The 22,269-nt window shown below is 51.2% G+C and overlaps 1 protein-coding gene across 4 annotated transcripts in view; it reads right to left on the bottom strand.

The window, feature by feature from the left end:
• ADISSP (adipose secreted signaling protein) overlaps window positions 1–22,269 on the bottom strand; it is a 174,443-nt gene that overhangs the window by 79,686 nt on the left and 72,488 nt on the right. For all 4 annotated transcript variants that reach the window (XM_065404864.1, XM_065404863.1, XM_065404862.1 and 1 more), the window contains one exon: window positions 14,708–14,850. In XM_065404864.1, the coding sequence (XP_065260936.1) occupies window positions 14,708–14,850 (143 nt within the window). The remainder of the gene's footprint in view (window positions 1–14,707; window positions 14,851–22,269) is intronic.

The raw sequence follows: 22,269 nt of genomic DNA on the forward strand, positions 1-22,269 counted from the left end.
GAGGATTTCACATTTAGCCAGAGTTTGCCAAGCAGAGTTCACCAAGCTGCCCCGCAACGATGCCAGGGTGGTGGAGTTGGCTTAGGAGAGACCTTCCAACCCTGCTATCTGCCATTCAAAGCCACGCAGATCGCTGCTCATCGGGCAGTGCATAGAGCGACTCCTTCTCTTCCTAGCTGAAGTGTCTTTTTAGGCCCTCTCTGCTCTGAGCCCTTCCCTTCCCCCGATGCTTTCCCCATTGACACAACCCTGCTGGTCCCCACAGATGCCCTGAAGTACTGTCCTCTCCTGACCACAGGTACATTGGGAACAGATGCAAGAGACTAAAGGGGTGGACTGAGGTCACTGAATGGGGAAGAATCCAGATTAATTGAAGGGAGGGAACCCACAGTTGCTGGATAAAGTTGGGGACAGGCTGGGATCCTGAGTCCCCCACCCAGATGGTGGAAGACAAGGAATGGGGACCACCCACCCTGTTTCTAACAGATCGAGCACCGCTCAATACTCAGGAGGAAGATTCTCTCCCTTCTGTGCTGTCGTTAATGTACCTACCTGCAATTCCTTCCCAGCTGCAAATCCAATGACCAGTCTAGCCAAGGGCGTGTGAGCGAGAACAGAAGAACTGGAATCCCTTTTCTTTGCACCGCGGCACCACTTCACATCTTCTGAGTGCACCGTGGTTTACAGCGCAACACTTCCCAGGGGGCCAGAGAGACCGGGTCACTGCACACAACTTGGACGGCAGTGTCCCAGAGCCCGGAGCGCAGAAGACAAAGGAGCACTGCACCCTCTGAGCTGCTCTATGCAACCTCGATTAGTTACCAGCAGGGCTGAGCGTTGCAGGGTCTTGCTGGGCCTGGGGATGGTACTACAGTGTACAAAAAACCCCATCTAAACTGCTCTAACGATCAGGGTATTTATAGAGGCAAAAAGGCGGATCCGTGGTACACTCTGCCTACCCTATGAAGAGAGGGTCAGAGTTAAATGGGGTTTAGCTCAGAGAAGAGGAAGATTGAGGGAAACCCTCGGCAGTCCTAGTAACTGGCCTGTTCTGAAAGTGACGGCCACTCTACTGGCAGACGCACCGGGGACTGAAGCAGGAACCTCCAGAGCTAAAAGCGTGAGCGCCTACAGCTTGAGCTAAAGCAACATGCACCGTTGGTCACAGAGCGGAGCCCGCAACGCCTCACCAGGGAGTCACCCAACCCAGGGGTGCAGTACCTGCTCAGGGATTGGATAGCGCACGAAAGAAAGGGGGAGGCTACACTCAGGAAAGACTTCGTCTCCCACCAGGTTCTCACTCACAAGCTGGCATGGGGGAGAAAGGGCGTAAGTGATGGGTCATAGAGCAAACTAGAGATGAAGAAACTTATTAAACCTATTCCATGCCCAGGCCATGCAGGATTGTTCCTTACTGTATATTCTTCCAGTGCTTTACCTAACCCACTTCAAAAGGTCTCAGGTACTGGAAATTCCATCACCTGCAGCCACTGCATCTTGGGCAGCAACCATGTCAGAAATGGAGCTAAGCAAGGTTCGGACGGGTCATTAATGGGATGGGAAACCCAAGTGCTGAAGTAAGGAGTACAGATGACCGAGTAGATGCTACTCTTCCCTGAAAGTCAGGGCTGACATGGAGCCCTAGCACATGCGAATGGAGCTGTGGACTTTTGAGGACAGAACACCGAGGTAATGACCTCTCGTGGTCATGGAAGGTATCATGATACCTTCCACAAAGGCCAAGGTGTCGGCTGCAATGTCCTGGCTAGAATCAAGCCACCATAACTGTATTTTGCCTCCTCAAGTTCCTGTGCCGTTTCCACTGGGCGAGAGACAGAGTTAGCGGGTGCTGCTATGCCCCATCGCGGAGGTGGCCGTCTCGGCAGAACAGATCACCTGCACGTCGCCAACTCGCTGGTTGAAGGCTGCAAAGCTGGGCAGCACTTTGGGATTAAAGGCACTTTGCAAACCTATTTGCGGTCATCATGCAGGGGACAGGACTAGATGACCTCTTGGAAGTCCCTTCCAGTCCCATGATTCCCTCGGGGCAGCTCTTACAACCCAGTAGAGCTTGGTATAGGGAAGCTGTTCTGGATATTCCAGCCTAAATGATCCTTCGCTTCAAACGACAGCCTCTCAGACCCCTCTCGATCCTTCCTTCCATCCGCTCCACTTCTGCCTTCAGCCCTCGCTTAGCCAAGCCATACCTGTCTACCTCCTAGTGGCTCCTGATAACCCGCCCAGCCCCTCCGTGGTGATAGAACCCCCACCTGCAGCTGCTTCTGCGTCTGGATGGGACGCACCTGACTTAAGAGAAGCTGGAGAAAACTGGATTAGGCAGCAGATGACTCCATCCACAAGAATTGACATGGATTGTTTAAACCATCAAGAACACACCCATGGCCGTGTGTAATAAACTGAGCACACTTGTGTTCAAAAATACCTCTACGCCATTATGAACAATGGGCCAGATCCACAACGGGTGTCGATCAGTGTCCTTCCACTGACTTCAGTGGCACGGTGCCTGTCTACACCAGCTGAGGATCTGGCCCGACGGGCAAAAACCAAGGTGAGGCTGCTGTGTAATTCAGCGCCACGTGCGACAGTCAGCGCCTGTAACAGCGTCGCCTGATATGTGCAAAGGACGTTTAAGCCCCAGGAACAGCCAGTCTAGAAGAGATCAAATGCCCTTTGAGGGAACTCAGAAAAACAACAACATGAAAAAGCCTTCCATTTAGTCTTTCATACAAGGAGGGGGGTTTTGTGATGCAGTTTTGAGAAGGAGTGAGAGGCAGAGACACCACAAACATACTGTAAACTTAGGCCAATAACCAACCCCCCCCCCCCCAAAAAAAAACAAAAAACAAAACCAACAAAACCCTGGAAGAGTAAAAATAACACCAGCAGAAGTCCAGCAGTGGGGTGGGGGCTAGCCAGTTTATTGCATTGAATGCTGCATGTACATTTACCTGCCCAGTGGACAGGTGGTGTATGTGGCAATACAAAGCACACAGATCATGGCCCTAAGACATACAGGACGGCCTCTTGAGGCCAGAGTGGCTGAAGCGGAAGAGCGAAGGGAGACAGAGAGGTGCACAGAGGAGACTTTCAGGGGCACGGCAGACCGGCTCCATCCCCACTCTGACAGCCACTGGGCTGTGGAGGAGGAGGAGGAGGAAAGTCTCAGGGAAGGAGAACATCAAATTGGACCAGAGGGACATGATCCCATAGGTGAAACCCTGCTTCCAGATGATGCTAGGTGTCCTCTTGCACTGAGAAGACCGCTCCGGAGGAGGAGACCCCAGTTACTAGGAAGAGCAAGGTAATAGTAATGGGGGATTTGAGAGCTGGGTTTGTGATGACGGGGAGAACTGCATGGTGAATTGCCTGCCGGACACGAAGGTTGCAGATCTCAGGAGATATCTAGACAGACTTATGTGCAGTGCTTGGGAGGAGACAGTGCTCATGGTACACGTAGGTACCAGTGACAAAAGGAAGGATAGGTGAGAGTTCCTGGGGGCCAAATGCAGGCTGCTAGGTAAGAGACTGAAGTCCAGGACCTCCATGGTAGCATTCTCTGAAATGCTTCCAGTTCCACGAGCAGGGTCAGTTAGTCAGGCAGAACTGCAGGGTCTCAATGCATGGGTGAGATGATGGTGTAGGGAGGAGGGTTTTAGGTTTACTAGGAAGCGGGAAAACTTTTGGAAAAGGAGGACTCTACACAGGAAGGATGGGCTCCATCAAAACCAAAATGGAACCAGACAGCAGGAAGATAAAATTAAAAAGGTCGTAGAGGATTTTTAAACTAAGAGAGGGGGAAAAGCCGACCGCTGTGGAGGAGCAAACGGTTTGGGCGGAGACATCCCTTGGGGATGAGTTTATTAAAGGGGGAACTCTATAGTGTAGGAAAAGAGGATAGGAAAGAAGCTGCTAAAGTACAGGTAGGAGCCAGTGAGGAACCGTCAGGTGTAAAAAAGTCCCATTTAAATATGAAGGCAAGCAACTGAATACTGACAAAATGCACAAGTGCTTATATACAAATGCTAGAAGTCCAAATACTAAGATGGGTGAACTAGAATGCCGGGCATTAAATGAGGATATTGATATAACAGGCATCATGCCACTTGGTGAAATGAAGATAATCAATGGGTCACTGTAACACCCGAGTATACAGGAAGGACAGAATAGGTTGTGCTGGTGGAGGAGTGGCGCTGTATGTGAAAGAAAGCATGGAGTCAAATATAGTCAACACCTTAACCGAATCAAACTGCACCATAGACTCCATACTTGAACAATAAGCGCCTAGCCGTAGGGATATACTACTGACCACCTGACCAGGATAGTGACTGTGAAATGCTCAAGTTGATTAGAGAGGAAAAGAGAAGACTAAGGGGGGACATGATAGAGGTATATAAAATCATAAGTGATGTTGAGAAAGTGGATAAGGAAAAGTTATTTACTTATTCCCATAATACAAGAACTAGGGGTCACCAAATGAAATTAATAGGCAGCAGGTTTAAAACAAATAAAAGGAAGTTCTTCTTCACGCAGCGCACAGTCAACTTGTGGAACTCCTTACCTGAGGAGGTTGTGAAGGCTAGGACTATAACAATGTTTAAAAGGGGACTGGATAAATTCATGGTGGCTAAGTCCATAAATGGCTATTAGCCAGGATGGGTAAGAATGGTGTCCCTAGCCTCTGTTCGTCAGAGGATGGAGATGGATGGCAGGAGAGAGATCACTTGATCATTGCCTGTTAGGTTCACTCCCTCTGGGGCACCTGGCATTGGCCACTGTCGGTAGACAGATACTGGGCTAGATGGACCTTTGGTCTGACCCAGTACGGCCTTTCTTATGTTCTTATGTTCTTATGAGGCTACAGAGGCAGAAAACTCATTAATGGGAGGGGAGGGGAGGTTTCAACTATCCCCATATTGACTGGGTACATGTCACCTCAGGACGGGATCCAGAGATAAAATTTCTGGACTATAAATGACTGATTCTTGGAGCAGCTTGTTCTGGAACCCACAAGGGGAGAGACAATTCTTGATTTAGTCCTAAGTGGAGCACAGGATCTGGTCCAAGAGGTGACTACAGCTGAACCGCTCGGTAATAGTGACCATAATGTAATTAAATTTAACATCCTTGTAGTAGAAAAAGTGTCACCATTAGCAGCAGTTAACTTCAAAAAAAGGATCTACACAAAAATGAGGAAGCTAGTTATATTGAAATTAAAAGGAACAGTATCAGGAGTGAAATACCTGCAACTGCATGGCAACTACTTAAAAACGCCATAACAGAGGATCAAGTAAATGTATATCCCATAATAAAAACAAAACTCAAAAGCAAAAAGCAAAAACAGTAAGAGGACCAAAAAAATGCCACCATGGCTAACCAGCAGAGTAATGGAGGCCATTAGAGGCAAAAAGGCATCCTCTAAAAATTAGAAGTCAAATTCTAGTGAGGAAAATTGAACGGAACATGAATTTTGGCAATTCAAATGTGCAGGCCAAGAAAGAATTTGTGGAACAAATAGCTAAGGACACAAAAACGACACAGAAAAACTTTTTTAAAGTGCCTCAGAAGCAGGAAGCTTGTTAAACAATCAGTGGGGCAACTGGGCAAGCAAGGTGCTAAAGGAGCACTCAGGGAAGACAGGGCCGTTGCAGAGAAGCTAAAGGAATTTGTCGCATTGGTCTTCATTGCAGAGAACGTGAGGGAGATGCGCACACCAGAGCTATTCCTTTTAGGTGACAAATCTGAGGAACAGTCCCAGATGGAGGTGTCGATAGAGGAGCTTTTGAAACAAAAATCAATAACGTAAACAGCAATAAGTCACCAGGACCAGACGGTATTCACCCAAGAGTTCTGAAGGAACTCAGATCTGAAACTGCAGAACTATTAACTGTGGCATGTAACCGATCACTTAAATCAGCCTCTGGAGGGTAGTTAACGTAAAGATTATTTTTAAAAGGGGTCCAGAGGTGCTCCTGGCAATTACAGGCCAGTAAGCCTTACTTCAGTACTGGGCAAACTGTTTGAAAATATAGTAAAGAATACAATTATCAGACACATGGATAAACGGAATATGTTTGGGACGAGCCAACAGGGCTTTTGTAAAGGAAAATCATTCCTCACCATTTCGGGACACCCAGGCCCAGTTTGAACCTATAACTGACCATTTGCCTGCGCAAATGCCCAATTTGCACACACAAGTGCCTATGGCTCTGGCCTCCTAAGCCTTGGAAACTCAGGCTCCGGTAAGTGAATCTAACTAGCCACAGACCAAAGCACTAACAACACAGGCCTGGTCAGCAACACAGGACCATTTGCCCTGAGCAACGTGGTATAAACCCTCCCCCGGGTACATGCCCGCAGTGACCCGATGCCACCAGGAAGGGGGAAGGGCCTCTGAGGCTCCCCTTCACACTGCAGAAATGCTCCTGCCTTTGGCAGGAGACAGATCAGCCAATAGAGGAATGGCGCACAATGGCTTCGACAGCCCAGCCAGGAGAAGAGCCAGAGAACCCACGGAGCCCACACGCAGAGCTGGGTGGGACATTTTCAGCTAAATGAAATGTCACCTTCATATGCTGTTTTGGGGAAGCCAGACTGTTTCGCAGAGACGTATCGGTCTCGACAAAGTTGTCACTGGAGGGCGGGCGAGAGAGACTTGCACGCACTAGCCTAGTGGTTAGAGCACTGGCCTGGGAGGCGAGAGACCCAGGTTCAAGACCCCTCTCTGCCAGATCCAGAGCAATCAGGGATGAAAAAACTCGGCTCTGAATCAGGCAGAGCAGAGATTTGAACCTGGCTCTGCCACATCCCAGACCAGCATGGCACCGGCATGTACCCACACCTCCCTTCCTGACTGAAAGGCTCAGGTTGCAGTCCAAAAACGGACCTTAGCAATCCCGTTCTCACCAACGAGCTGGAAACGTTTGGGTTTAGCTCCAGTGCGGAATGAAACCAAGGTCTGTGAAATGACGCCCTGCTCTTTTCAATGGAAGGTGCCCAGACGCAGCAGCTCAGAACCTTAGGAGACACAACCGGGTAACAGCCTGGGTGTCCACAAAGGAGATCCGAGACCCAGCGCAGAGCGGTGGCATGTGGGCAGTCATCCAAGGTGGGGCATGCTGGAGGCATCTCTTCTCTGCAGTCACACCCCAGTGGCGAGGAAGCATACTGAATAGCCTGGGCTCTCTCAGGCAAAGCCTCCGGCCCACGCCAGCAATTCACCTGGCTCATTTAACTCCAGGTGGAACAGAGACAAAACGGTGCATAACTCTGCTCCACCCTACTTAGCCTCCCTTGTCAAGCTGTGTGTCCCTCCCCTGCCATCCTCCTCAGCTTCTCACACCATCGCCTCCTTGCCTTCCCTCACCCCTCTGCACCGTACTACTGCCCTGAGCTTACCCCTACCCTACCCACATTTAAGTCCCTCTTGAAGACCCATGACTGCCACGCTGCCTACAGAGAATCCGGGGACTTGTGTGTACATTGAGCATGGTCGTTCCCTTTCCCCTCACCTCTGTCTACTTGTCTGTCTGTCCTTAGGCTGCGAGCATCACTTTGAGTGTTTGGAAAGCACCGAGTACCAAGCAGGCCCTGCCAGAAATAAATCAACACATAAATGAGAGAAACGCTGGCAACTCTCAAGCCAACACTGTCAGGGGCCAAATTCTGCTCCAACAGGCTGTAAATCCAGAACAACTCCACCGGGATAGCGCTCCTTGGAAAGCTGGGATACAGAAGGAAATTCTACATAGTGCTTCACTCCCCTGAATTCACTTTGCAAAGTCAGGCGTTAATAAGAGCCGAGGCTCTGCGGGCAAAAGGCAGCAGCCACCCTGCATTCAATCACTCCCACCCCTTCTACCCAGACACTGAGCAAATCTGCGTGTAAACACATGCCAGCGGGAAAACATTTCGCTGCTCTGTGGATATTAAAAGGGCATTTGATTAGATCTGGACACTGATTAAAACCTGTGCAGCTCAGAGCACTGACAGGAGGCGGAATGCATGACTTTGATAAAGGTATGTGTGTATCAATCAGTTGTTAGAGGAAACGCAAACGAGCGCTCAAAAGCCTTTTAGCAGGAACATGCAGAGACACAGGGCTCAACGTCTCCTTCAAGGGACCTGCCCACTCTGCTCCCCAGCCCCACAACTTGTTGCTAACTCACAAAATGCCTCACATCATCCCAACGGCAGGGTCACATTCTCACCCACACCAGAGACCTCTAAAAAGAACCTGAAACTCCTAGAGGATATGGTGTCGTATGGGCCCTACAGGTAAATCAGGTGCTGAAGAAGAAAGATACGTTTAAGGCTAAAATCAAAACAAGAATTTATGATGTCAACATAGACCACACCCAAAACGACATTTAGCTTAGTGTCAATGTGAAATTCATCCTTTGGCCAAAGGGCTAGCAGATAGGCTGATGCACTGCTTAAGCCTGTGCGCTAGCTCTTTGCCTAGGGGTGAATTTCACTTACAGCGAGCTCATCGGTCGTTTGGACAGTATCCTCAGAGACAGAACAAACAAAATCAAGCAAAACCAGATCATTTTATTAGAGGGTCAAAGTTACTGACAAGACTCTTTGATGGTATAATTCAATGAGTTCTGCTGTAGGGGAGGGAAGACCAGCGATCAATCAATAAGGTAGACAAATAAGATAGGACAAAACAGGGGGAAATGTATAGTGTACACACACACACACACACACACACACACACACACACACACACACACACACACACTCTCCTAGTGCTTTCAATCGGAAAGACTAGCTGCACTTTACAAAAAAGTTGATGTCCCAGATTCATAGATTCCAAGGCCCCAGGGGACCACTGACCATCCAGTCTGGCCGCCTCTACATCATCGGCCAGAGTGTTTCACCCACTTCCCCTGCAGTGAGCCCAGTACCTTGTATTTGACTCAACCATCTTACACAAAAGCAGCCAGTCTAAACCCGAAGACTCCAAGAGCTGGAGAATCCAGCACTTCCCTTGGTAGTTTGCTCACATGGTTAATCACCCTCGCTGTGAAAGAGGTCTGCCTTATTTCAGATTTGAGTTTGTCTGGCTTTGACTTCTAGCCATTGGTTCTTGTTCGGTCTTTCTCCACTAGCTTGAGTGCCCTTTCCCCTGTGTCGGCACTGATACACTGTGAACAAGTCACCGTTCAAGTTTCTTTTCAAGAAGCTAAATGGATTATGCTCCTTCAGTCTCCTGCTTTAAGACATTTCTTTCCGTCTCTCAGATCATTTTTGTGGCCCTTCTCTGCCATTTTACAGAGGGAGGCACAGACGGTGAAGTGACTCTGGGGCAGAGCCAGGTCTAGATCCCACCCCCACCCCAAAACCCCTCTCCGTTCCATGTTCTAACCACCAGGCCCAGCACTTCCTCCCTATTCTGCATATTCCCTTGTTTTTCCGGCGAGCAGATCTTTGTGAAACGCGCCTGACGAAGGCTGCAGATTCCATCTGTCAAACCAGGATGTGAGCAAGAATATTCAGATGTTGGTGTCGTCTCTGCCAAACAGACAGACAACCTCCTTCCTACACAACCTAAGCCAGAAAACTGCCAGACACCACGTATGTGCCTGCTTATTCCTCCCCAGCCCATAACCATCACATGCAACCTAAACCCTGAGCCAGCCATGCTGAAAGCAGTCCCCCGACAGGCCGTATATGGGCTACTGGCACGGGCAGATGAAGCAATGGAACAAACCAGCCTATTATAGATCCCTGAAGAGAAATTAAACCTAAGCAGATTACATCACACCAGAGAAAAACCCAGAATACACCGACAGCTCCTCCCCAAGAGCGGCGACCACTGCTCAGAGGCTGCAGCACCAGACAAATTAAAATGGGGAACCGAAAGCGGCCAGATTTTGCAAGAAGCGAGAGTTTTCTACTGCAAAGAAGGATAATAACAGGGCGTTGTTTTCTCACGATACTGAACAAAAGACTTTTTCGAATCAAGTGACGAGAAAAGCTGCCCGTTTCTTTAGAGAGGAGAAAGGCGGCAAAAATAGCGCGAGGATAAACGCATCTTGCCACCCGACTCCGTGTGCACCAGAAATAAAGCAGACAGGCTATTTTTCACCTACTCCTGTTCATTCACAGTGTATCATTATGGGAATGTTGACAATATTTGGGCAACTTCTCATGTCAATCAAGCAGTCTGAAGAGAAGGAAAACGAAGGAGAGAGTTGAGCAAGACACTAGAATTATCCTCCCTACGTCTCGGAAACAGCGGTGGAACCGTAAAACCAGGGCGGTGTTGTAGTTCAGGCGCAGGATGGGGCCTCGGAAGATCTCGGTTCAAACTCCCATCTCTGCCCCCGATGCCCTGTGTGACGACGTAGGACAAGTCACTTAACCTCTGTGTCCTAGTTTCCCACTATACATTGGGGATAGTACTGATCTGCTTTATTCTCAGGACCTCACTGATGCTTGTGGCAATAATGGACCCATAGGATATACCTACACTTCACACTAAACCCAGGCTCTGACTTAGGTTTGAGCCCAAGGCCCCCTTGTGTCCACACACAAATCAGCCTGACTCAGGATCTAGGTCCTAGGACCTTGCTAGTGGGGTGGGTCAGAGCCAGAGTCCCTCTGAGACTTGGGTCCAAGCCCTGTCATTTTGCAGTGTGGACACAACTCAGACCTCAGGCCCGAGTCAGAAGGTCTATGCGGTGTGGTAGACACATTGAGTGTAGACTCAGGTCCAGCAATTGTAAACCCTGGTATGCAACGCGGTGTGGACGCTCAAGAGCAGGCTTGGAAACACCAAGTCCACAAGGCCGAGTCTCACAGACCTAGACTGGCAATGCAGTGTGGACGTACCCAGAGGAACTTAGATAAATAAGGCAGCTGCACAGAATGGACCTGAAAACAGCAGTAGATGAGATTGTGGCTTCACATCATGCCAGGACGTGGCCCTCTAAGAGTGTTTTACCTTCTCCGACACCACCCAGAACAGCTGGCACTTGGATTCCTCCTGGGAGCCTGCCTCTCCCACAATGCTGGCAAGAGAGATGATGCCACCCCAGAAAGCTTATCCCATGCACACCGTATGCCGCAAGCTCACACACACAGAACTAGCATCTCAACACCCTCCTCTGCGCCGTGCTGGTGTTGTGAGCTCCTCTGAGCCGGGGCCATCATCACCAGTCTCCGACAGGGCCGAGAATTTCAATAGTGCCTAAATCCCCCGGACTCCCAGAGGGACTTGGGCTCTTAAAGCACTTTTGAAAATGTTCCCTATTATCTGCTCTCAACCAATAACAGCATGAACAGCAGCAGCACTCGGTAGGAGCCGATACTCTTATCTATTATATTAGCCTACTTGGGGCATAAAAACTTGAGCTAGAACTACTATTTGGGGTACCTTTGTGATTATTGGATGCCCCTGATGGTGTTTCTAGCTACTCCACATATTGCCCCCAAAGGAGAGCCAGCCATATTTCTCTCCCCCACCATCCCCCACTTCAACTCTGAAAACATCTCCGGCTTTTATTTTGGTCTTAATCAAATTTAATTGTAAGGAAGGCGCTGCTGACAAATAGTTACCCAGGCAGGTGGGACTCAGGACTCTGTCACTGAAATCACTCTGTGGCCTTGGGAAAGTCATTAACTTTTGTGCCTCCGTTTCTCCTGTCAACTGGGAAGCACTGTTGCATTAATTTCCATGGAATAAATGGGCCCGAAGAGTCAAAGGTGTTAACGTGACCCTGTCCCTGGCCCCCCACTTTTAACCAAGGTCCAGGGTTTGGTATATAGGGCCCTCAGCCTGCTGACTACCATGGCAAACACACAATTCAAATGTTTTTAACCTTTCCTTAAAGATATAGAAAAGAAGGAAAAACAGGGAAAGTGTTTGAAATGGAAGACGTGACGTCAGGTTTTGATTTGAACACCGTCCCTTCTTCCCTTTTGCTAGAGTCTCTTTGGAAGGAAAACCCCCCCACCTGACAGTCTCTTCGCAGGCACTGAAAAGGGAACAGCAGTCCGTTTGGGGGCAAAGAGAAGCAGTTAGCTGAGATGGGCGGGAGCTGTAAAGTCCAAGCCTGTTTCCTTGAAGACAAAACAAGACGAAGACGCACAAGAGGGGAGAGAAAAGAACAGCAAAGACAGAAAACGCAGCTGCTTCTGTCTCTGGAGTAGATTCTCAGTCACAGCCTCACTGCCAGAGAGACACAGGCCCAGCACATGGTCTTATCAGCCACTCCAAAACCTGCCAAACTTGTACCAGCATCGGGCTGTTTAAGGCATCGCTTTTGTCGGTCACCGTCACACAGCAGTGATGCAAAATATGCAGTCTTGGCCGGCTAAGCCAGGCTCTTCTTACACAGAAGGCAGTAGGCGAGGGATAGAAAAGAGAAGCAATAAGGGAGGGGAAGGGAAAGAACGCATCGGGTCCGTCTACACTGCAAAAGACGGACCTGCAGCAGCGAGTATCAGTGCCTGGATCTACAGATTCAGACTTGCGGGATGGGGCTAAAAGTAGCAGGGTAGAAGCGTAGAGCCCTGCACGGATGCAAAATTTGTATCCGCATCCAACCCGGAAACATGGTCTGTGGAGATCTGTAGCTTTTGCAGGGCTCTATAGATGTGCCCGCTCGGGTGGGAGCCTGAGCTCTGAGACCCATCCCCCTCGTTCCAGTCTGAGCGAGAATGTCTACGCAGCTATTTTTAGCCCCGTAGCACGTGTCCCCGAGACCGAGTCTTTAGACCCAGGCTCTGAGATTTGCTGCTGCGGGGTATTTTTTGCAGTGTAGACACACCCTTTCAGGGTGAGGAGACAAACCTCACATCCAAGGTGGTGGTTTGGATTTAGCCGGAGCTGGTGGACGTGTTGGTGTTAGCAGGGTCCCTCACTCTGGCCCGGTCTGGTCAGGACGTCTCAGGATCAGGGCGACAAAGCCCATCCTGAGCACAGATAGTGGGGGAGGTGAGCCTCTCCTGAGTGCAAGCAAGCAGCCAGCCATGGAGGCAGGCACCCACAGCCGCAACCAGCAAAGGAAACCAGGCCTGCTAGAAAGGGGAGGGTGCAGAGAAGGAAGGGGAGGCAGAGAGACCTGGGCTAGGCAACAGCCCCGCCCCAGGCTACCGCCAAGAAAACAGCCAGGAGACTAAAGGAGACGGCAGCAAGCCCAAAAAGTGAAGGGCTGACAGGCTTAATGGGAGGTGAGGCTCCAGGAACTGACCTGACGGAGCAAACGGAGGAGGGTCTGGCAGGAGAGGTGGCAACCCCTCGAGAGACCACACCAAGTGACGGCAACAGACCCCCCCAAAAGGGAGTGGAGGGTAGAACAGCCCAACCCCTCATTATTTTGTTACGAATTAAGAATTAATTTCTGACACACCAATTTTGGCTCACTGAGTGCCGATCCCACCCATCTCTCCTTAAATTGTAGCAGGAGGCCTTTTTGTTTGGATAATTCAGACTGTCTCCCTTTTGCCCCTCCCCCCCACCAACATTTATCACTACGGGTTATTGATAACCGTTTTCAAACACATAAAAGGTTGTTACAAGGAGGAGGGTGAAAAATTGTTCTCGTTAACCTCTGAGGATAGGACAAGAAGCAATGGGCTTAAATTGCAGCAAGGGCGGTTTAGGTTGGACATTAAGAAAAACGTCCTGTCAGGGTAGACAAGCACTGGAATAAAATTGCCGAGGGAGGCTGTGGAATCTGTCACTGGAGGTTTTTAAGAACAGGTTGGACAAACACCTGTCAGGGATGTAGTCCTGCCTTGAGTGCAGGGGACTGGACTAGACGGCCTATTCAGGTCCCTTCCACTCCTACAATTCCATGGCGACACTTCATAATCTTCTATCCACTTTCCCACAGTCAAGCTCACAAGTCGGGTAGACCTACCAGGCCCCAATTCCCACCACAGGACTTCCATCTCCCTTATGTGGGTGTTGGCAAACTTCATTATTGCTCCTAAAGGGATCAGAGATCTTTGGATGAAAGTTGCTACATAAAAGGATTTTTAAGTGGCCACATTTCTGCCATTCTGGAAGCACACATTGAGGCCATTTGTTGACCCCGTCCCTAAAATCTAGGGCGAAACCCCTTTGGGTTGTTTTATTATGGGGAGGAAGGGGCTCCCATCCCTGCCCGTTGAGAACATGCACCAAGCTCCAGACATTAGCAAAGGCTGGGAGAGGAAGCGTATAAAAGCTGCTGATCATTGCTGCTGTGGCAAAGCGTTGACTCAACGATGGCTTTAACTCTCCCTTACGCTGTAGCACAAACCTTGACGAGTTCCTTATTTGGACACTCTCCAAGAGTCAAGGACAGAGGGAACCAATCCAGTAATTCCCTGAGCTATAAACAGGAGGTGCTAGTTTCACTGCTTTGTCTTCAAGGCCATGCCAACGCTGGTTTTAGATAACTCACACTATGTCAACTTCCAGCAGGGTCAGCTGTTTTCTACGTGCCACTGGAAGGTGAATCGGGCAGGGAGCTCATTCTCCGGAGATGAATCAAAAGTAGAGCCCCAAACTCCAGGCACAGCAAAGACTTTGGAGTTGAATGTTTACAGCAATTGGCACACAGGGCATAGTCCGACATCAGTTCCAGTTTCCACAGAGGAGACAAAGCTATTCAGCTCCCCCTTAACCCACCAAACATCATTCTCCTCCTCAACTTCCTCCACCTCCTTTGATCTCTACAGCTCTTACCTTGACCAAGAAGTTGCCATCCTTCTCCTGGGTGACCATGACCACGGAGTCATGGAGCTTCTCGTCGAAGTGCACGTGGGAGTGTGCTCCTTCCTCAGGCTGGCTGGCGGCGAAGCGGACACCACCCACTTTAGGCTTTGTGCCTGCAAGGGGAGAAGACCCAAGCATGATTTAGCTCCCCTCAGGGCTTCCACAATCCCCAGCCCGCGAAGCAGAGGAAACACTGAGCACATCTCAAGGCGATGGCCTGGCCCGAGTGCTCATTCAGCATTTGGCTCCCTTACCCCAAGTCTCAGATGGGGATCGTAATGGGGTCTTGCAGGGGGATGTAGGGGCATGACTCAGCACTGATTTACTAGGAGAATTATACCGTGACCCTGCAAGTCCCAGCAGAACCGATGCATAGTGCAAGTCCTAGCGAAGCACTTGCGCCAAGCTGGGTCCCTACAATTAGACATTTAAAAAGAAAAGGCCCGATTTTCTTCCTGGTGCTGAGCGACTGCAACTCCCCTCAGCTTCAGCAGGAATTGGGGGTGCTCAGCATCTCTGAATCACCATAAATTGGTGCCTAGAGTTAGGTACCACGGACCCTCCCCGCCCCCATGACCAGAAATAGATGCTTGATATGCCACCCAGGTTTTCCATTGCTCCCGTCACTCCGAATTAGAACCCCAGCCCCCGAGCCCATTCTGAGCACTCTCTCTCCTTCCCAGGGACATGAGCTAGGCACAACACTACGTCCCACTCTCTTACTCACTGCTTAACCGAGCTGTGCAGACTTAGCCCTTAATCTTTCCTTGCGGGGCCCTCTATTACCCGGATCATTTTTTCTTCTTCTCTGAACTTCCTCCACTTTTCCCACAGCTTCCTGCATCTACCTCTTCCTGGAGGTGCCCAGCAGCAGAGGGGGGTCTCACCATAGGCCTAGAAAGAGGGACTCTCCCCAGCCCCCAATTCCTTCCCGGCTCCTCGGCATGCAGCCTCTGCAGATACAGCCCAGCAGAACTCCAGTGGCGTGGCTATGGGCGGAGACAGTCACTGGTTTGTCCGAGACCCATCTCCTCAGTTCAGGGCGCTTTGCACCCAGCTCAAAGGAGATTGCCCAGTATCCACAAATTGCCGGCAGTACAAGGCTGCATCCGTACCAGCGCAAGCAGGGCAGTAGTATAATCCCACTACATTGCTTCCCACCCCACAGATCAGGTCCAGAGAACACAGTGGTCAAAGTGCTGATGCCCTGTTTTATACCAGCACCGGAACTGGGTGAGCTGAGCTGGGCTGGTTAGTGCCACGTGGGAAGCCAAGTCATCAACTGGCCCATACAATTTTGTTGCCTGATGTGATGGAACCCTTCCTTAGTTACCGCAGAGGAAGTGGTTAAACCACCACCACCTGGAGTCTTTACATAGAGATCGGCCGTTGCTCCAGAAGGTATTTTCTAGCTAAACCACAAGTTACCGGGCTCTCTAATGTTCACTTAGTTCTATTATAGCAGCGCCTCGGGGACCCCAGTCAAAGATCAGGGCTTCTCTGTGCTATACGGGAAAGTAGCAGAGACCGTCCCTGCCCCCAGAAGCTTACAACGGAGCTATCCCAGGAGGTGATGTTAAGGAAACAGACAAGTAGTAGCAAAGAACAGTTCCCTCCACTGCCCAAATCCGTGGGGGGGAGGTTCTCTCGCCTGTGCCATGCAGGTCAGACGAGATGGTCAGAACGGTCCCGTCTAACCTTAAAATCCACGAGTCTTCATCACTCTCGCTCAAAAACCAAAACAGGCGGGAAGGCTCAAGTCGGACCATCGTAAAAGGAAACTGTGAAACTTGCAAAAGAGCCTCTTAAATCACAGCCCTTTTCCCTGGAAACCTGCGTTCCTCAAAGGACATTGGCCGTTATTGTTCTCCTGCTACAAAGAGAGTAACAAAGCCTTTGAAAGGCAGAGAACCCACACAGCTCTGTCAATGGTATTAGCACTAATCCATCAGCGCTTTGCTCTACAGGCTGCTTTTGCCAAAGCCGGCTTTTGCCAAATGAAACAGTCTCCCCACAAAGCCCATACTCGCAATTAAGCCCAGCTGTGTAATCGCCAGCTGTAAAAAGAAGCGTTTGTGTCGTTATTAAAACATCATGCCGAGCCATTTACTGCAAAAGGACACGCGGTCCTAGGACCGAATCTCCCGCTGGGGGCAGGCAGGGCAGCTCTTCTGGGTTCAATAGAGCTGCCTGGATTTACATCGGCTGGGGATCCCGGCACGGCAGGACACCAGCGCCGATTCCGAATGACGCAAACAAAAAAATCAGGCCTCTGCTCCAGCAGGTAGAGACACAAAGAGGGAGTGCTCTGATGCACAGGAAGGAAGCCTCTTACGGGGAAGGAACCCGGATCCTCCACCCTGCCCCACCCCCCAGCCTTCTCTGCCATCTTCTCATCAGGATGACTTCCTGGGACTCCACCCTACCTGGTGGGATTGTCACCATTGTTGCTGCTGTCCTTCCAGCACACCCACTGCGGCTCCAGGGACAGACTGCTCCAGCTCTGCCCACTCCCAGTGCCAACAGGGGCTAACACACCTGCCTTTCCCGTGGCATTTGGCAAACCAACCGTTCCTCCACTCAGAGCATCCCCATGGCACAAGCCGTTACTTCACCTATCACAGTCCAAATCAGACTGTGCAGAACAGGCATCAGAAGCCAAGTACCAGACATTAACGGCCGTACGCTACGCAGGAGCATCACGCAGGCACGAGCCTGACGCAAGGAGCACATGGCAACCGGAACTAAGACGGATACTGACCAATGCAAGATCCACTGCCAACGAATGAGACACGGCCTCATCAGTGACGAAGCCCACGCCCTGCATCACCAAGCCCAATTCCAAAAAGAGGTGGCTGGGGTAAGACAAAGTCATTCGAATTCATTCCTCTGACAGCAGAAACCAGGGCCAAAGCTAACAGATTTTATGCTCATTTACAGACCCAAAGCTAACGAGCTCACAAAGGAGCCTTCTCGGAGATGGCTAGGAAATACCCAGACCAGCCATCCTGGGAGATTTCAACGTTCAGGTCAATGAGGCTGCAGATGCAAAAGCCCCAGATCTCCTCCCCTCACTCCCGTCCCTCGGACGTTCACAGGTGGCCCCTGGTCCAGCCCACCCAGCCTGTCATGCCCAGGCCTTGCTCTTCAGTTCTGCTATCAATATCAAGGAGATCGCAATCCAGCCACTGCCCTTAGCAGACCAGCCCCTCACTAAGGCCTGGTCTACCCAACAGGCAGCTTATGTTGACCTAATGCTGTCAGCGTCTGCACTACAATGGTACTCCCGCCAATGAAAGGCGTAGTGCTTAGACTGACGTGGTTAGGGTGACACAGTGTCCGTGTAGACAGACACTACATTACTTACATGGCCTGTTGTCTGTCAGCCCTGCACTGGGCTGACAGCTGGAGCCCCCTATCCCCGGCGCTGACAGCCCAAGCTGTAAACCCAACAGGGGCTCAATTTCGCAGCAGGGACACTACCAGCAGTGAAATTGACATTCTTGTCAGTTCCATGGCTGCTATTATTTCACATTTCAGCCTGGGCTCTGGCTGTTGCTCCGGGTGTGGGGGACTCCAGCTGTGACCCATGGATGGCTATCACTCCGCCCACACTCCAGCTGTCAGTGCCCCACAATGCCCCACTTCCATCGGTGCAAGCGCTCCTGGTGAGGACGTGCACCACCGGCAGAAGGAGGGCAGTGTGGACACCAACAGCCGATTTAATTGTTGTGGCAGCAGTAGGTCGACCTAACTTACGTCTACCCAATTCTGTAGTGTAGACAAGCCCTACAGCAGTGGGCCAGAGCTCTCCCAGCTCCCAGGCAACAAGAACCCCGCGTCTCTGATTCAACCACACAGACCCCACCAAATCCCAAAGCCACAGCAAAGCAGCGTTCCCCCCACAGGACAAGAAGTTGAGGACTTGGTGAAGCGATGGCCCCAGCAGCCCCTCCCTCCCCATCGCCCGCATCTCCGCGGCTCCCGACTCCCGCCGCCAGATGAAGAAAGGGGCTGGAAACTCGAGCGCCGATGGCAGAAAACAAAGGCTGCTAAACACAGGACGAAACCTAACGGATCCCACCAAGCCTATGCTGAGGCTGGATTATAGGCCAAGAGAACCTGCCTAGCAGCCTCCACTGACGCGGACGTGTCCCGCCCCGAGGAGCAAGTCAGGGTGGTGAACCCTTCGCCAATCCTGCGTGTCTCCAGCCTGCACCAGAACAGAGCACCAAGCGCTGCGCAGAGCGATCATCCGACCGCACTGAAACGATCACACATGTTCGGGAAGGCCTGTCTGACAGCCTGGATCCACCTACCCACAGCCCCCTGCAGTCCCAGCGCTCGGCCCACTCACTCCTTTACAATGTCCAGAACGTCCTGAGGACACTCGACCCAAGAGCTGTGACTCCAGCCATGCCCCTCCCGGCTGGTGGGAGTCAGGAGCCTCGGAGGCCACCCCTGGCTGGACCAGCCCACACCTGGCTCAGGGCAGGAATCGTCCCTTCCTCCTCCAAACACGCAATGCCTGACCAACCCTGAAGCAACCCACCCTGGGCACATAGGCTCTAGCCAACAGCCACCTGCTGTTGAAGCTCCGTTCCTGAGCAAACTCACAGAGAGGCAGCCATAGGCCGCCTACAAGCCCATCTAAGTGACACCACTAGCCTAGACCTGGCACAAACTGGATTCAGGCCAGGACATGGGATTGGAACCACGTTAGTGGTTCTGACGATGATCTGTCAGTGGACAGAGGGCAGGCGTCCATTTCCATCCCCTATGCAGCATTCGACACTGTCACCCGTGGGATACTGCTGTGGTGGCAGGGCCCAGGGTAAGGCACTAGAATGGTTTGAGTCGTTCCTGAGGAGAGATGGGAATCTGCACCTCCATCGATGGACCCCTCCTCTGGGGAGTCGCACAGGGATCAATTCTCTCTCTGGTCCTATTCAACATCGATGTGCAGCCAGGAGGTGAACGGGTCAGACGACATGGAGTCAGTGCCAGCAATATGCAGAGGAGACACAGCTCCACCTCTCCTTCACTACACATGGTCACCAGCCCGGCCCAGTGCCTGGAGGAGATCAGCTCCTGGATGAAGAGCAGCTGGCTGAAGCTGAACCTAAGCCAGATAGAGGTGAAGGTACTTTGAGGCGTCTGCTGCCACAGCAGAGTCTCCTTTGGTGGAAAGTTCACATCCACAATTGGCAGAGGTGAAAGTAAGCCAGTCCGGCCCGGTGTACCGGTAAGGAAGTGCTGACCGTACCGGCAGGGCCACTGCTTGGGGGGGGCGGGGAGAAGGGGCAGTTGCCCCGTGGCCCAGCGATTTAAAGGGCCCGCGGCTCCCGTTTGCTGCTGACGCCACCGCGCCTGCAGTCGGAGCCCTGGGCCCTTTAAATCGCCGCCGGAACCCCGGTCTAGCAGCGGTGGGGCCCAGGAGCGCCGGCTGCTGCCAGAAGCCCGGGGCCCTTTAAATCGCCGCCGGAACCCCGGTGTAGCAGTGGGTCAGGCAGCACTAGAGGGCTGGCTGGGGGATTTTGGCCCCAGCCCCACCCCTTCTGGGGGCCCAGAGCTGCCCCCCCACCTTGCCCAGGACCCCAGCTACCCTGCGTAACAGTAAGTCATTTAAGTTACTCACCCCTGACAAATGGTCAATTCAGTCCATAGTCTAGGAGTACTCTTGGATTCCCTGCTGACGCTGAGCTCTCACATAAAAATCATGGATGCTGCTAACATCACTGGTTGCTAGGAAACGCCATCCCATTGTGGAGGACAAAGACCTGGCCTCAGTTATTCACGCCTTTGTCACCTCCCCGATGGACTCTCCAGCAATGCAATATTGTGACCTCAAGAGCCCCTTAATGCCCAATGGCAAAAGTTTCACTACCATGTAGCAGCTACGCCCATCACACCTGACAAACTCACTACACCTAACACACTGCTCTCATGACACTTCTCTGTAAGGATGCCGTGTGAGATATCAAATGAAAGCTGGTGACACACTGGTGATTAATATCACTGTGAACTCTGTGTATTAACATTAGAAGGAATTATGGATACTTACTGATGCTTTACAGTCTGTTAACCAAAGGGATGATCAGGTTTTCTTCCAGACAAGACAGAGGATCATTATCTCCCTGCGCCTAATGTAAATTGAGCATGGTGATGTCAGAAACAATGGATGGTTCATTTGCATCAGAGGTAAACAGGAGGCGCAAACAGCCCTGAGGATCTGAAATCAGCATGGGAGACACAGGATTCAGAACAAAGACAAGACAATAAGACGACTTGTTGGCTATCCAGCACTGAGGGAACAAAGGGGTCAGCGCTCTGGACCTCTATGAATGGTGGCTCCTCAGCCATGTGTGCTGGTGATGCTAAGAAGCGGCTGTCGGTGAGAAAACTGCCTTCGACAAGGATTGTACCCTGTTCCGTTTTAGTCACTAGAAAGCGTATTACACTTTTGTTTCATTGTGTGTTTCTATTCTCTCAGCTTGGCATCAGGCAGATCTCTCTGTTCTTTATTAACAAACTCATTTTTGTTTTATTCTCACTTCACCTCCGTGCTGATCTATCGAGTGAGGTGGGCACCTCAGCTGAGCCGGTGGGCTGGTGTGGAATCGGTCTCTGGAAACAGTGCCCTTGATTTCCGCGGGCAGCCAGCGACAGGAGCTGCCTGTTGCACGGAGACTTTTCTGGAGAATTTGGGCACTGACGTACACCAAGGGTTATCCTGAAAGGCCAAGTCTGGACTGGCAGAGTCCTAAGGGTTTGTTTGGCTGGCTAACAGACTGGAGGGCGGGCAGCTGTCACACAGTTTAGCACCAACCAATCCCTCTTTGGCTAAGGCAGAGGGGTAACTGGGGTGACTTACAGATATCGCTAGACATGAAACCTGCAGCACTTCGGAAAGTCCAGCTCATACAGAACACTAGCAGCACAGCTAGTGTTGGGCACGCCTGTCTGCCGCTCCCTACCCTGGCTGCCCATAGAAAACCGAGTCACGCCAAGGCACTCCACTGCCTGGGTATCTAAAACAGCCTAAAGCTCCGGGATGAAGATCACGGTCGACGCCTTCGCTCCTCTAGCCCCATGGAAATTTCCACAATAAGGGGAAAGCTCATCTGTGGAGGAGATGGAACTTTCTCAGGGCTGGTCCGAGCCTGTGAAATGAACGAAGGACCGTCGCACGCCCACCTCCCGCTCCACATGCCAGGCACTCTCTCCCGCCCTGCCGTCTCTTCCATCCACACAGTGCAATGTGGACGTTTACACATCAAAACAAGACCCTAGCAAAACAAAACACTGCCCAGCACACACAGTTCTCCCCCTGGGGGCCAGGATAAGAGCGAGAGAACGAGCCACATGTAACTAACGTTAGTCTCTGGGTTTAACGTACTCAGATGCTCTGGTGACGAGGACAGTATCAGAGCCCTCGTGGAACAGATGCTCTCTAAAGATAGCTCAATCGTGACTCTGAACAAACAGGAAAGCAGCAGTGAATTAATGTGGAAACCTGAGCCCACACTTCC

This window comes from Emys orbicularis, chromosome 5 (assembly GCF_028017835.1).
Source record: "Emys orbicularis isolate rEmyOrb1 chromosome 5, rEmyOrb1.hap1, whole genome shotgun sequence".
Taxonomy (NCBI): domain Eukaryota; kingdom Metazoa; phylum Chordata; order Testudines; family Emydidae; genus Emys; species Emys orbicularis.